We start from the raw sequence: 13,148 nt of genomic DNA, 5'->3' as shown, positions 1-13,148 counted from the left end.
CCCAATATCATCTTTTAACTTGAACCTTTTTGAGCTCCTTTAACTTTAAACACATTCTTTTTAATTATTTCCCTACCTTGTACTTGTCACAGTTAGTTTCCAGAAGAGGAAACTCTCGTGGTACATTTTCAAAGTAATTTTTTAGTACCTTATGATAAAAGGTCTACATACTGATTCCTGCTCAATACCAGCAGTTTTCTTCTTTCTATAATAAGTACTGCAAATGAATATTTTAAAATCTATCTTAGCCTTAACCAAATCTATGTTGGCATATATTAGACTCAGAAGTGGGTTTACGCTCCTGCTTAAAACTCTTCATTGTTTTACTTTCAGGATAAAGTCCAAACTACTTAGCATGACCCTGGAAACTCTTCATGAGTCTTCATTCTGATTATAACTCCAGTTTTATATACTACAACCCCACTCCATCCTACCAAAAGCTTCTTGGATACCCCTACTTTCTGTGCTCATATAGCACTTACACTATATTCTAATTGCCAACTTACTTGTTTGTTTTTCTCACTAGATGGAGTGATTTGTGAGGGCAGATCATATCTGTCTCTCTCAGTGTTGAATCCCTAGCTCACAGCATGGCTTAATAAAGATTGAATGAAAAACCACTATTGAACAATAGCAATTCTAGCTCTAAACATTTATTGTGTGTACATGCTAGTACTATACAGTCATATATATTTAATTCTAACAAAAATCACTGGTGATAAACCAGTTTCATAAAAAAAAGAACCCCAGAGTCAGGTTGTATTACATGTCCAAGGTCACTTAGTTAATAAGAATTAGAATCATTATACACCCTCTCCTCCCCCACCAACCCTAATTTCAGAAGAAATGTTTTTTTTAACCTGATGAAGAAAATCATACATATTTTTTTATTTATTATTTCTCCCCCTTTAAAATACAGCTGGTGTATTCTCAGCAGGCCTTGCTCCAGCTGCATTTGTGCCAAATCCATATATTATTAGTGCTGCTCCTCCAGGGACTGATCCGTATACTGCAGCAGGATTGGCTGCAGCAGCAACATTAGCAGGTAACTTACTGTTCATACTTGTTGCTTGTTATGGATTTAGTTTTAATTTGGGGATAAGCTTTATTTTTATCTATTTGGGCAATTTGAAGTTTCTAGGAAAAACTGAAACATTTATCCAGAATGAACTGAAGTTTCCAGAGAGTTAATTTATTTTTTGACTGTAATGCTACAGGAGAAAACCTAAGTCTGATAACTCATTTCCTCCTGTACATAGTTGTTTTACATTTTAGTTTTATAGTCTCAAATCTTACGTTAGCAGCCACAAATCTTCATTCTTGTGTGACTGATCCCCTTACCCACAGAGACAGTGCAAATAAAGTTACTTCTCAGAAAATAAACTGGGGGTAGCTGCTATAAATACCCAGGTCAGGGATAGTACAAGGTAAAGAGGTTCAGTGATCTTAAGAGAATGAGTATCTAAAAAGGAAGGTTAAATTAGTAATGTTAAAATGTGCAGGCAAGCTGAGGGACAAAAAGGTGGGATTGAGGTGGAAAGAACTTATTAACTGTCAAAGCCTGATAACCACCACTCAAAATCTGAAGTAAAAACCAAAAGTACACAATGTCACATGTCAGTTGTATGGCAGTAAAGCTGGAAAAAAAATTTTTTTTAAACCAAGGGAGAGTTGTGTACCGGTTAGGCACAGTCTTACTGAGCAGAGTGATTTGCTGATCTTCTATAGGGTTTTGGGGGAAGGTTGTTTTATGTTGAGTTAGTTACAGAGACAGGAATGAATTTGTCTTAAACATGATTTATGTTGGTTACCAAGGCGGAAGAGGGAGATGTCAACCATAGAAGTGTGTTCCTTGGGTTGAGTCTGCTGTTTGGCTAACTTTTCATAACTTTAAGCTTTCACTGATAAGTTCACTGAATTAACACTGATCAATTAATTTTAAATCTGCTTCTGGTAGTTATTTATTATTGTGACTGCAGAACAGTTAGTCTTTTCATAGGTGTTTTTTTTTATACTCAAGACTTTAAGACGTGAAAAAAATGTTAATTTTAAATTCTTGTTTGATATCTTAGCAGACTGAAACTAACCTGTCACATTCAGTAGTTTTTGGTATAGATCTGCATGTGATTCCATAAAGATTGAGCAGCTTTCCTGGTACTGTTTAACTGGTTGTTAGTATGTAAAGTGCTAGTATATCATACATACATAGAATCATTAATGTATGGAACTGAAAGAAGCAACTTTAAGAGGTCATTAGTTTTGAGATAAGGATTCCTGGCATTCTGAACTTACTTAGGCTTTCTAAGATCAGCACTGTTCAGTAGAAATAGAACGTGAGCCAGATGATGTAACTTAGATTTTTCTAGTAACCACATTATAAAAGTAAACCACAGATGAAATTAATTTCAGTATGTTTGATTTAGCCCAGTATATCATGTAATCAGTATTTTAAAAATTATTAATAGATACTTTATTTTATTTATTTTTAATACTAAGTCTTCAAAATCCTGTGTGTATTACATACTTACAGCACATCTTAATTCAGACTCTCCAGCTTTTAATTGTTTAGCCACAGATGACTTCTGGCTACTTTTGGACAGAGAAGTTCTAGATGGATGTCTGATTCTTTTGTTTTGTTTTTACAGTGTATCCTTTCTTAAATCCTTTTCTATATTTTAAGAGCCTTCATTGTAGATTGTGCTTAAACTATCTTTAGAAATATATTTTACCTTTAAACTGTTTAAAGCTTTTCATTTTAGTGATTTCAGTCAGTTACACTGGGCTTTATTTTCTTCCAAAACAAAGTGAAACCAAGAGTTTGACTTTCTAAAGTATACACATTAGATATACTAAAATCATATCAGTGGAATTTAGGGACATGTATCAGTCAGGAAGCATGACATCGTAATCATTAGTTTAACGGCAGGGCTTATTGTGTGATACTATTTACTGTCCAGAAATCAAATTTTATCTTTAATAAAGTAGAATAGAGCAAGAATTCATTCTATTTTCCCTGGTTTGCTTTTTTATGTCTATGTCCATGATTATATTTCATAATTCTTTCTTGTCTTAACTTACTAGTTCCGTCTTCCTAGCCGTAAAGACACTGATATTTCATTTGTTTTTATGTGGTTTTCAGTTGTTTTGTGAGAATCATAACTAATTTTGTTTCAGATACGAAGAGTATTTTAAAATTCACAGTTTACAGTTAAAATACAATTGTAGCAAGCTTAGTACCAATGTGTTCCCTAGTTTTATGTTATAGATTACAAATTAAAAGCCAAAAATGTTTTGTTTTCGATTTTTAAAATTCCTTTTTAAAGAAAATGCTGAATTGAGTATAGGAAATCTTAGTTTTATGGTGTTTAATGTTCCTGTTCGCCAGTATCAGACGCATAAACTAGCATTCAATAGGTGTTGAATAGATGGTTCAGTGTCCTGTCAATTCATTGGTCTTCTTGAGTTTAGTTCACATCTTTTCATTAAGATGACTGCTGTCACCTTTGAATATTTTCTTTTTTAATAATCCATACCTCAGTGAGACTTTCTCTCTAGTAAAATTGGGAAAAATAGAAAGGGGAAGACAGTTGTATGTGGGTAGAGGATTGTAAGGACATCTGCTCTAAGTCTTATGCACTGTCCCTTTTTTATGATCTAATGGTAACTGACCTTATTTATCTATAAAATGTAGTGACTTTTTTTATTTTTTTTGGGGGGGTGGGATGTGGGGTTTAGGTCCGGCAGTGGTTCCACCTCAGTATTATGGTGTTCCGTGGGGGGTGTATCCAGCCAATTTATTTCAGCAGCAGGCTGCAGCTGCGGCAAACAACACAGCAAATCAGCAAGCAGCATCACAAGCTCAGCCTGGACAGCAACAGGTATAGGCCTGCCTTCATTAAATACTACCTGAAGAGTCTTGGAAATTTCATGAGCTCCCTGCATTCAAGATCTGTGTTTTTTTCTTTTTATTTTCCCCAATATGTAGCACAGTACTTATCATATAGTTGGTATACAAATATTGATTATGTGGTTTTTTTTTTCTCCAGTAGTCATATATATGAACTTAAAGATTTGGTTGTATTCCACTTCAACATTTCTATTATTGAAACTGTCTTGAAGTCTCTAGCAATTTTTAGTTTTCTTTTCATCACCTCTTAAAGTGTGCTCATAATGTTTCTATCAAAGTAATTGTCATTTCATTTTCTTCTGGATATTTAAATTACTATTTTAAATATTAATATATTTCTGACCAGAAAAAGGAGATTACTGGGTACTTTGTTTTTAAGCGAGGAAAGATGAAATATTTTCACTAAAGGTTAGATTTAATTTCTTAAAACAGAAAATGTTTATTTTTAAGATTTTTTTTTTTAATTTCAGCCACTTTTCTGGAACTATTTTTATAAATAAATGTAAAAGAAAAAATCTGATAAAAATTCCAGAATTCTGGTTGTCAAATTTATCATATTTATACCAAAGAAGCAACTTAATGACAAGTATAGTGTTTGTTACTTGGCAGTTGAATTTTCTTTTAAACTGTATTGATGTTCTGTTAAAGCTATCCTTTAGCTCGGTCCTTGTAGATTATACCACAGCACCATTTAATAAACTCTTTTTAAATCTGTGTCTTCTTTGGGCAGACAAAAATATCACATTGCCTAAACATTACATATACCTGTGCGTGATGCTTACTTACACGGATAGGCTTAAGATGAATCCCCCTTGTCCTGAATTGTTTAAGTATTTACCTTTGTGAAATTAATGTGTATCATGCTTGTGTATATTCACTACAACAACTGTGTATTACGAAGCAGTAAAGTTTGACCAGCCTTAAGAGTTTTCACATTTTTTGATGAAATCTTGTGTTCCTTTTTTAACCCTTAAGGTTTTACAGTAAAAAGCAGCTTTTTACTCACTTTAATTAAAGCTTCTGAATTATGAAAACTTGGTTCAATTTGAAGTTTTCACTCTGCACCACAATCTCGTACCAGACTACTTGAATAATCATACTTAATTTATAGTTTTCAGTCTTAGAAAATAATAAAATTTAAACTTTTGTCTTCATCTAAGATTTTGCCATTCCCCTCTCACCGCCCAAATATCTCTCTCTCATTTTAATACTACTTTGGTAGATTAAAGAGCACAAATACTAGAAATAATTGTTCCTGAAGACCCTCTACCATGTTGCTTAATAGATTATGTTTTTGGTGTTACGTTATTTGTATTTTTTTATGGTAAACTGACATTTCATTGAATGTAAATATGTTCAAAGAATATCCAAAGGCTATCTGTGATATATACAGAGTTGTCTGAGATAAATTTATTTGTTATTTTATAATTTCGTTTTTAAGGAAATTGTTTGTCCTTTGTAGGTTCTTCGTGCTGGAGCAGGTCAGCGCCCTCTTACTCCCAATCAGGGCCAGCAAGGGCAGCAAGCTGAATCACTCGCAGCAGCTAATCCAACTTTGGCTTTTGGTCAGGGTCTTGCTACCGGCATGCCAGGTATATAGTTGGTTAATTGTGGAAATTTGAATAGATTTAAAATGTTAAATGTAGATTCTCACACTGAGGAGTGAGAAAAACCAAGAAATGTCTTTAAATCTTGCCTACCCTGCAATGCATTATTTACAACTCAGGTGCCAATAGTTGAAATCAGTATTGTTTTTGAGACTTAATGACAGGGATGGCAAATATGTGTTAGAATTCTCAAAAACCTTTTCTTCTTAAGTCTGTTTATAGCGTAAATCATAGCATCTTTCCAGTGGAGTGTAGCCCAGAATTCTTAATGCGGTGCTTTAAGAAATAAAACCATTAGGTGGCATGTCAGACAAAACCTATTTGCCATTTCTGCCTTACAAGGATAGTTAGTCATTTAATTAGTTAATGTTGAAAAGCATACAGCTAACATTTTCCACTTAGAACATTGCTCAGTCTTGTTTAGCACATTTATAGTATTTTAACCTGTTGGTTTTTATAACCTAATGGCATCAGTATTTGCTAAAGTTTTCTGCCCGTTGCCACAGTACAACTTTTAGAAAAGGCAACAAAATACATTTTTTGTGAAGTAAATTTGTGAAACTAAATACAAAATTAGTACTTTAATAATGGTGGAAGATGGAAGGAAGGTATTTTTCTTAAGCTAATGAAGCAGCACTTGTTATGTTTGGTTCTTTTGAATTTTATTTTATTTTTATACAGCAGGTTCTTATTAGTCATCTATTAGCACTTGTTATGTTTTTAAAGGCTACATTTGAATGTCCATAGATAATGCATCACTTCCCATTCTATTCCTTCATTTCTCTTCATTCCTAAAGACTCACTTTCAAGCATGCCATTTTTTCACTTTTAGTATATGAGTAGTTACTCCTTCAGCTGTAGATTACAGCTAACCCTTGAACAACCATGGGTTTGAACTGCGTGGGTCCACTTATATGTGGATCTTTTTCAATAAATATGTACTATAGTACTACACAATCTGTGGTTGGTTCAATCCTGCAGGTGCAAAATAGTGGATATGGAGGGTTAACTGTAAAGTTACTGGCAGATTTTCAGTTGCACAGAGGGTTGGTGCCCCAACCCCTGCATTGTTTAAGAGTCAGCTATACTGATTAATGAAATACGTGTTCCAGTTTTCATTAATTGTACTGTAGATAAATTTTCTATTCAGATCATTTAGGAGATGTGTTTAATGCATTGGAAACGATCCTGACTTACATGATTGAGGGTTTTTTTTTACATGCTGCTAAATATTTCTGTATATTATTTTGAGGATTTCTGTATCAATTACATTCATTCTGTTCTCTCTGAAATTCTAAGGTCTGAGTTTATCATCTTGTTTAGCCTACTGAATGAAAAAAAAGGATGTTAATATTGCTGTCCCTGGAGTACAAATGATAATAGAATGGGGGCATTCTCATTATTTTCCTTTTTTACCCCAGCTGTATACTTGCTTCATGGAAGCTGCTGTCCCAGAGCTGCTGTAGATTAGAGACCCTGGCAAAAGCAGCCCTTAGTGAAATGGACTGTGAAGCAGAAGTTGTAGGCACGTGGAGAAACATGGAACAGGGCTATAAAGAACTGAGCTGGGAGTTTATGAAAGCCACTGCTAAGACCATTCTGGGTTCCTCTTGGGTTTTAGCTATAAATAGAAAAGGGAGAAGGGTCATGAAGTACAACAGTCCTGTCTTACTAGATTCTAAGTAGGATTTTGATTTAAGAGAATGCTTCTGACCTGTGTTTATTTGCTTCTCCCTTTAACTTATTGCTTACTGTTTTAGACTTTTGGTGCTGGTCCTATTATCCATTTCTTGTAAATGCCTTTGCTCCTCTTCCTCATATTCAGCTCATGTTCTTATTTACTAAAAACATCAAGGTATTTTGCTATTAATTTTATCAACTTTGGTCTTCTCAAAATTTATTTTTATGTTCACGTCTTTCCATTCTATAAGAAAGCTCTTTCTTGCTTTTTTTGTTTTGTTTTGTTCGTCAGTGAACTCTATCTTGGTACTCCTAAAAGAAAACCACTTTTTACACGATATTTGTCTAAAAACAATTGACTATCTTCGGAGTGATGAGAAAATTAAAAGCAGGTAAAACTTTTAGGAAAAAAAAACATTATTTTACCTAACCTTCTAAGCCACAACATTTAGTCCCTTTACAAGTGTAAATGTAAAAATCATTTTTACAAAAAGGGCTTTACTAGAAATAATATTTGTGTGCCTAAGTGACTCATTGACTGTTCATATGATTCCCTCACTGTAAAACTTTTCTCTAATAACCTTCTGTACTTTATTCTGCCCAAGACTATGATGAAATAATTCTCCCTTATTCAAATAGTTACATTTATAAAGTACATTTATATGTACTTTGTATGTATACTGTGTATACATTTATACATAGTATAAAGTTTTATGTGTTATATCTTTATATGTTTTAAAGATATAAAGCTAATTCAAAAGCTTGCTTAGAAAATTGTTATTTCTTCAAATCTCATGCAGTCCTTAGCTTTTCCACCTTCTGTCCTTCACTTCTCATCCATCAAATCCCTGTTCCTTGTACTGTATTGATTATAGGTTTTCAATCCTTCTGCTTGATTATATATGCCATCATTGTTTTTTAGTCTTGTATTTTCAGTCTTTCTCCCTCTGCCACCTCCTTTTCCATAACCACGATGCTAGTCTGCCTCTTCATTCTAAAAACCTATATCTCTCTTGTGCTCCCCTCTTATACTACCTTTCAGAATTTACATTCTACCCCACACTTCTTTTAAGCCTCGCCTCCACGATTCCTTTTCAGTAGCTCTAATGGAACTCAGTGCCAGAGTATGACTTCCTCTCCTCCATCCATACTTTTCTCAATTCTTTGTTGTATTACACAACTTTGTTGTATGTCCAACTTTCTGTAAATCCTCTCCACTACATTTGTGTGATATTTTACTCTCCTGGCTCTCCCATCTTTCTCATTGCTTTTTGTCAGTCTCCCTTTCCTCTGTATATCACTTAAATGTAAAAGACATTCTGGCTGAGTGACTAGATGCTTTGGAGTCAGATCTGCCATATTGCTCTGCCACTTAATTGTGTGACCTTGGCCATGTTACTTTCCTCTTTGAACCTTAGTTTCAATATTGGAAAAATAGAGATACTTTATATTTTTTCTGTGGAAGAGTCTTAACTACTTTCATCTTTTCACCTGTCATTCCTATACCAGTAAACCAGTGAGTTTACGTCTGCATCTTGGATTTTTTTCTGAACACTTAACACATTTCTACATTTGTACAAGATATTACCATGAATAATATGTTCCTGCCACTCCTTAAACTGAAAATGTCCAAAAATGAACTCACCTCTCCCAAATTTGCTTATCTTATTGTTTACCCTATTTCACTATTAACCCCGCCATCCCCTTGAGCTAGAAATTTTTGGCTTCGTTCTCAGTCATCTTTAACTCTTGGTTTTCTTCTATGCTTTACATTCAGTGACTTGCCAATTATTGTTTATTCTCTCATGTTCACTTCTTTTCATCTTTGCTATTCTTGTTCAGCTTCTCCTATATCCTCCCACTAACTATCTGCCTCCAATCTCTTCTGTTTATTTCATCTTTTTATTCTCCTCTCAAGTTACCTTTCAAAAATACAGGTTAGTTTATACCATTCTGGTTCGTAACATTTTCATTAATATAGCTCCAAACTATTGATACCTTTTAACCTAATCAATAGTGTCCTGGTCCTATGCTTTAACACACTAGACCACATACTGTTCCACAAACATCCTTTTATGCCTTTAGCCCTAGCTAATACTTATAGTTTAGAATACACTTTTATAACTTTTAAGCAAAATTGGGATATATACTTTTACATTTTCCTTTTTAAAGCCTTGCTTTATACTTTGTGATTAACTTTCCTTCTCATCGTTTAATATGATCCTTTCCATGAAGCCTTCCCCAATCTTTCCCAGTGCTTGTTCATTAATACTTATTCTTCCTGGGACTTCCCTGGCAGTCCAGTGGTTAAGACACAGTGCTCCCAGCGCAGGGAGTGTGGGTTTGATCCCTGGTCAGGGAACTAAGATCCTATAGGCTGCGTGGCACAGCCAAAAAAAGAAAAATAATAATAATCATTCTTTTTGCCATTCTTATGGCACATAACTTGCTCCTTTCTTTACTGCTTCTGTCTGCCTTGCATTTCATTTAGCTATTTGTGGTTTGTTTTCTTAGTTTAATTATTTTACCATGTTTGGAGGTGTAAAGTGTCTTAAAATTAAAGTGGAAGAGTTATGTATTTCTCCCTAAGGAAAGTTATCTGATCAATGTCATGTCTGAAAATAAGTGGCATCTTAAAATTAAGAATACAGTACATTATCTTCGCTACAAACTGTATAATTCTTGAGTGTGGGGATCATGTCTTTTTTAATCTCTTGTCTCTTTTAGATAAGTAACAAAAAGATAATACAGTAGAAATTAGAAACCTGTGAACTGAATGATTATGAAAATGCTACATATTTAGACTTGTGGACTACACTTAAAAACAAAACATAGAAGAGGAGTATGTAGGCTTTTTTTTAAAAAAAAATTGAAGTATAGTTGATTTACAATGTTATTAGTTTCAGGTGTACAACAGAGTGATTCAGCTATATTTATATATATATATTATTTTTCAGGTTCTTTTTCCTTATAGGTTATTATAAAATATTGAGTATAGTTCCGTGTGCTATACAGTAGGTCCTTGTTGGTTATCTATTTTATATATAGTAGTGTGTATATGTTAATCTGAAACTTCTCTATTCCCCTCCCCCCCCCCGCTTCCCTTTTGGTAGCCATAAGTTTGTTTTCTATGTCCGTGGGTCTGTTTCTGTTTTGTGCATAAGTTCATTTGTATCTTTTTTTTTTTTTAGATTCCACATATAAGCAGTATCATATGATAGTTGTCTTTGTGTGGCTTACTTCACTTAGTATGATAATCTCTAGGTCCATCCATGTTGCTACAAATGGCAGGAGTATATAGGCTTCAATGCATACATTAGAAAATAAGTTTCTATCTGGGAACCATAAAAGGAAGAGAAAGAAGAATTGTAGAAGGAAGCCAAATAATAAAGATAGAAACTGATGTGGATGAAATAGACAACAAACATATAGTTAAAAGAGTCAGGTTATCCCAAAATTTATGTCTTTGAAAAGACTAATAAGATTGATAAACCTCTGAGAGGTTCATCAAAAACAAAGGTAAAGAGAGAAGACATAATAACCAATATCAGAAAAATAAAATAATCATAAGACGGCATTAGGAACCAATCTCATGTTAAGAAATTGGAAATTGTAGACAAAATGGACAAATAACTAGAAAAATGTAACCAAACACGCTCAAGGTTATATAGAAAATCTAAAGTTCATTACCATTAAAGCAATTGAATAATCAAAAATATTCCAAGAAAATTCCAGGCCAACACAACTTTAGTGGTGAATGATATCAGGCATTCAAGGAAGAAATAATTCCAACAATTCCAATTTTTAAAATTCCAGAGAACAGAAAAAGAGGGTGTTCTTCCCATGCCATTTTATGGTACTAGCATAATCTTGATATTAAAACCCATCAAACAGTGCAGAAAAGGAAAATTGTAGGCTCATCAGACTTATGAACATGGATTTAGAAATCCTCAAATATTAGCAAACCAGATGTAGCAATATAAAGCAGGATAATGTATCATGAACAAGTTGGTTTTATCCCAAGAATGCAAGATGAGCATTAGTAAATCACAGTGTAATTTGCCACATTAAAAGATAATAATCATAAGAACTTCTCAAAAGATGCAGGAAAAGCATAATAAATTTATATATTGACTTTAAAAAAAAAAAACTCTTTCACAATTATGAACCAGAAGATAACGTCTTTAATATGCTGGGGAGTCGGGAGGGAATTAAACACCCCACCCCACTTCCCAAGGACTTTCCTATTTATAGGAAATACTTGAAAGTGTTCCATCTAAGACTGGGAATAAGACAAGGATTTCTGCTAATGATACTTCTCTTCAACATTATATTAAAGAGCCTAGCCAGTATATAACATGAGAGAAATTCTAGTAAAATGAAAAAGTTCTGTAAATAGAAAAACACAACTGTCATTTGCAGAAAATATGATTGTATTAACTGAATCTGCAGATAAAGTATTAGAATTAATGTGTTTTTGTTAAGATTTTTGGATATAAAAATCAGGTTAAAAATCTTTTTCTGTTAACCAACAGCCTTTTCTTTTTTTTTTTTTTTTCTGACATGCTGCGCTGCTTGCAGGGTCTTAGCTCCCCAACCAGGGATTGAGCCCAGGCCCACGGCAGTAAAAGCTCTGAGTCCTAACCCTTGGACTGCAAGGGAATCCCAACACCATAATGTTTTGAAATGAAAAATTTGAAGGTTATTATTTACAGTAGTCAGAAGTACCTAGGAATAAGTCTAACAAAAAATGTGCCCAGTTTCTATGGGAAGCAGCTTTGTTTAGACATTAAAGGAGACCTAAATAAACAAACCATTGGGCAACTCAATATTTTAAACATGCCAGTTCTCCCCATATTAACCTGTAGTTTCAGTGTATTTCCAATCAAAAATCCCAATGGGTTCTTTTTGTGGTTCTTTTTGACAGCTGATACTAAAATTTAATGAAAATGCAAAGAGTCAAGATTAGCCAAAACATTCTTAAAGAACAAAAATAAGTAGAAGGACTTGCTGTGTTCTAACTTACAGAGTAAGATTTACTCTAAAGCTGCAGTTGAATTACTGAGTGGGCAAACAGACCAGTGGAACAAAGTAGAAACCCCAAAAGTGAGATCCCAAAAGAAATGGCCACCTAATTAATAGCAAAGAAAGCAGCAAAAAGCAGGGAGGAATGAATGACTTGTTTTATAAATAAGATGAAATAAAGAAAATTGATGATTTGGGCAACAAATTGAACCGCTGCCTTATCCTGTGTTCAGTACTCAGCTCCATTTGGATTTTAGACCTAAGTGTGGAAAAGTGGAATTTTAAAGCTATTAGAAGATAATATAGGGAAATTTTTTTATGAAAATAAAGGAAATAATAAATTTGAACCCATTACTTCAAAAGTCACCATAAAGAGAATCACAGGTCAGACTAAGAATGGAAGAAGATATTTGCAATACATTAAAACGGTGAAACACCTGAATCCAGCATTCGTAAAGGATTATATATCAACAAGAAAAGGCAGACCAATAGGAAAATGGGTGAAAGAGACTTGAACAGCTGTTTCCCCAGAGGAAATCCCAGTGTCTAATTAGCGTATGAAAAGATGCTCAGCCTCCTTTATGGGGAAAGAAAATCAAAACCACAACAGAATGCTTCTGCCTATCTTTCAGATTGGCCAATTTTTAAGTCTGACATTATCAAGTATTACTGAAGTCATGGAGCAATGGGAACTCTAATACCAAGGTGGTAAGCGAGTAAATTTGCACAACCACTTTGAAGGCAGCTTGGCATTATTTGCCAAAGTTTGAAAATACACATGCCCTTTGGCCCAGGGTGTCAACTACTAGGTATATACCTTAGATTAGAGAAATATGTACCCATAACACACCAGCATACATATACAAAAATGTTTATGGCAGTACTGTCGGCAGTGGCCCCAAACTGGGAATCGTGTAAGTGTAGAATGG

At 33.9% G+C, this 13,148-nt stretch overlaps 1 protein-coding gene across 8 annotated transcripts in view; it reads left to right on the top strand.

Annotated features, from left to right (window-relative positions):
• The window catches only part of PUM2 (pumilio RNA binding family member 2), a 92,886-nt gene that overhangs the window by 40,987 nt on the left and 38,751 nt on the right, over nucleotides 1-13,148 (top strand). For all 8 annotated transcript variants that reach the window (XM_024119010.3, XM_024119009.3, XM_024119008.3 and 5 more), the window contains 3 exons: nucleotides 920-1,045; nucleotides 3,736-3,878; nucleotides 5,370-5,499. In XM_024119010.3, coding sequence (XP_023974778.1) covers nucleotides 920-1,045; nucleotides 3,736-3,878; nucleotides 5,370-5,499 — 399 coding nt within the window. The remainder of the gene's footprint in view (nucleotides 1-919; nucleotides 1,046-3,735; nucleotides 3,879-5,369; nucleotides 5,500-13,148) is intronic.

This window comes from Physeter macrocephalus, chromosome 12 (genome assembly GCF_002837175.3).
Source record: "Physeter macrocephalus isolate SW-GA chromosome 12, ASM283717v5, whole genome shotgun sequence".
Taxonomy (NCBI): Eukaryota; Metazoa; Chordata; class Mammalia; order Artiodactyla; family Physeteridae; genus Physeter; species Physeter macrocephalus.
Note: the sequence above shows the minus strand (reverse complement) of the source record. Positions and strands in the feature narration are given on the sequence as shown.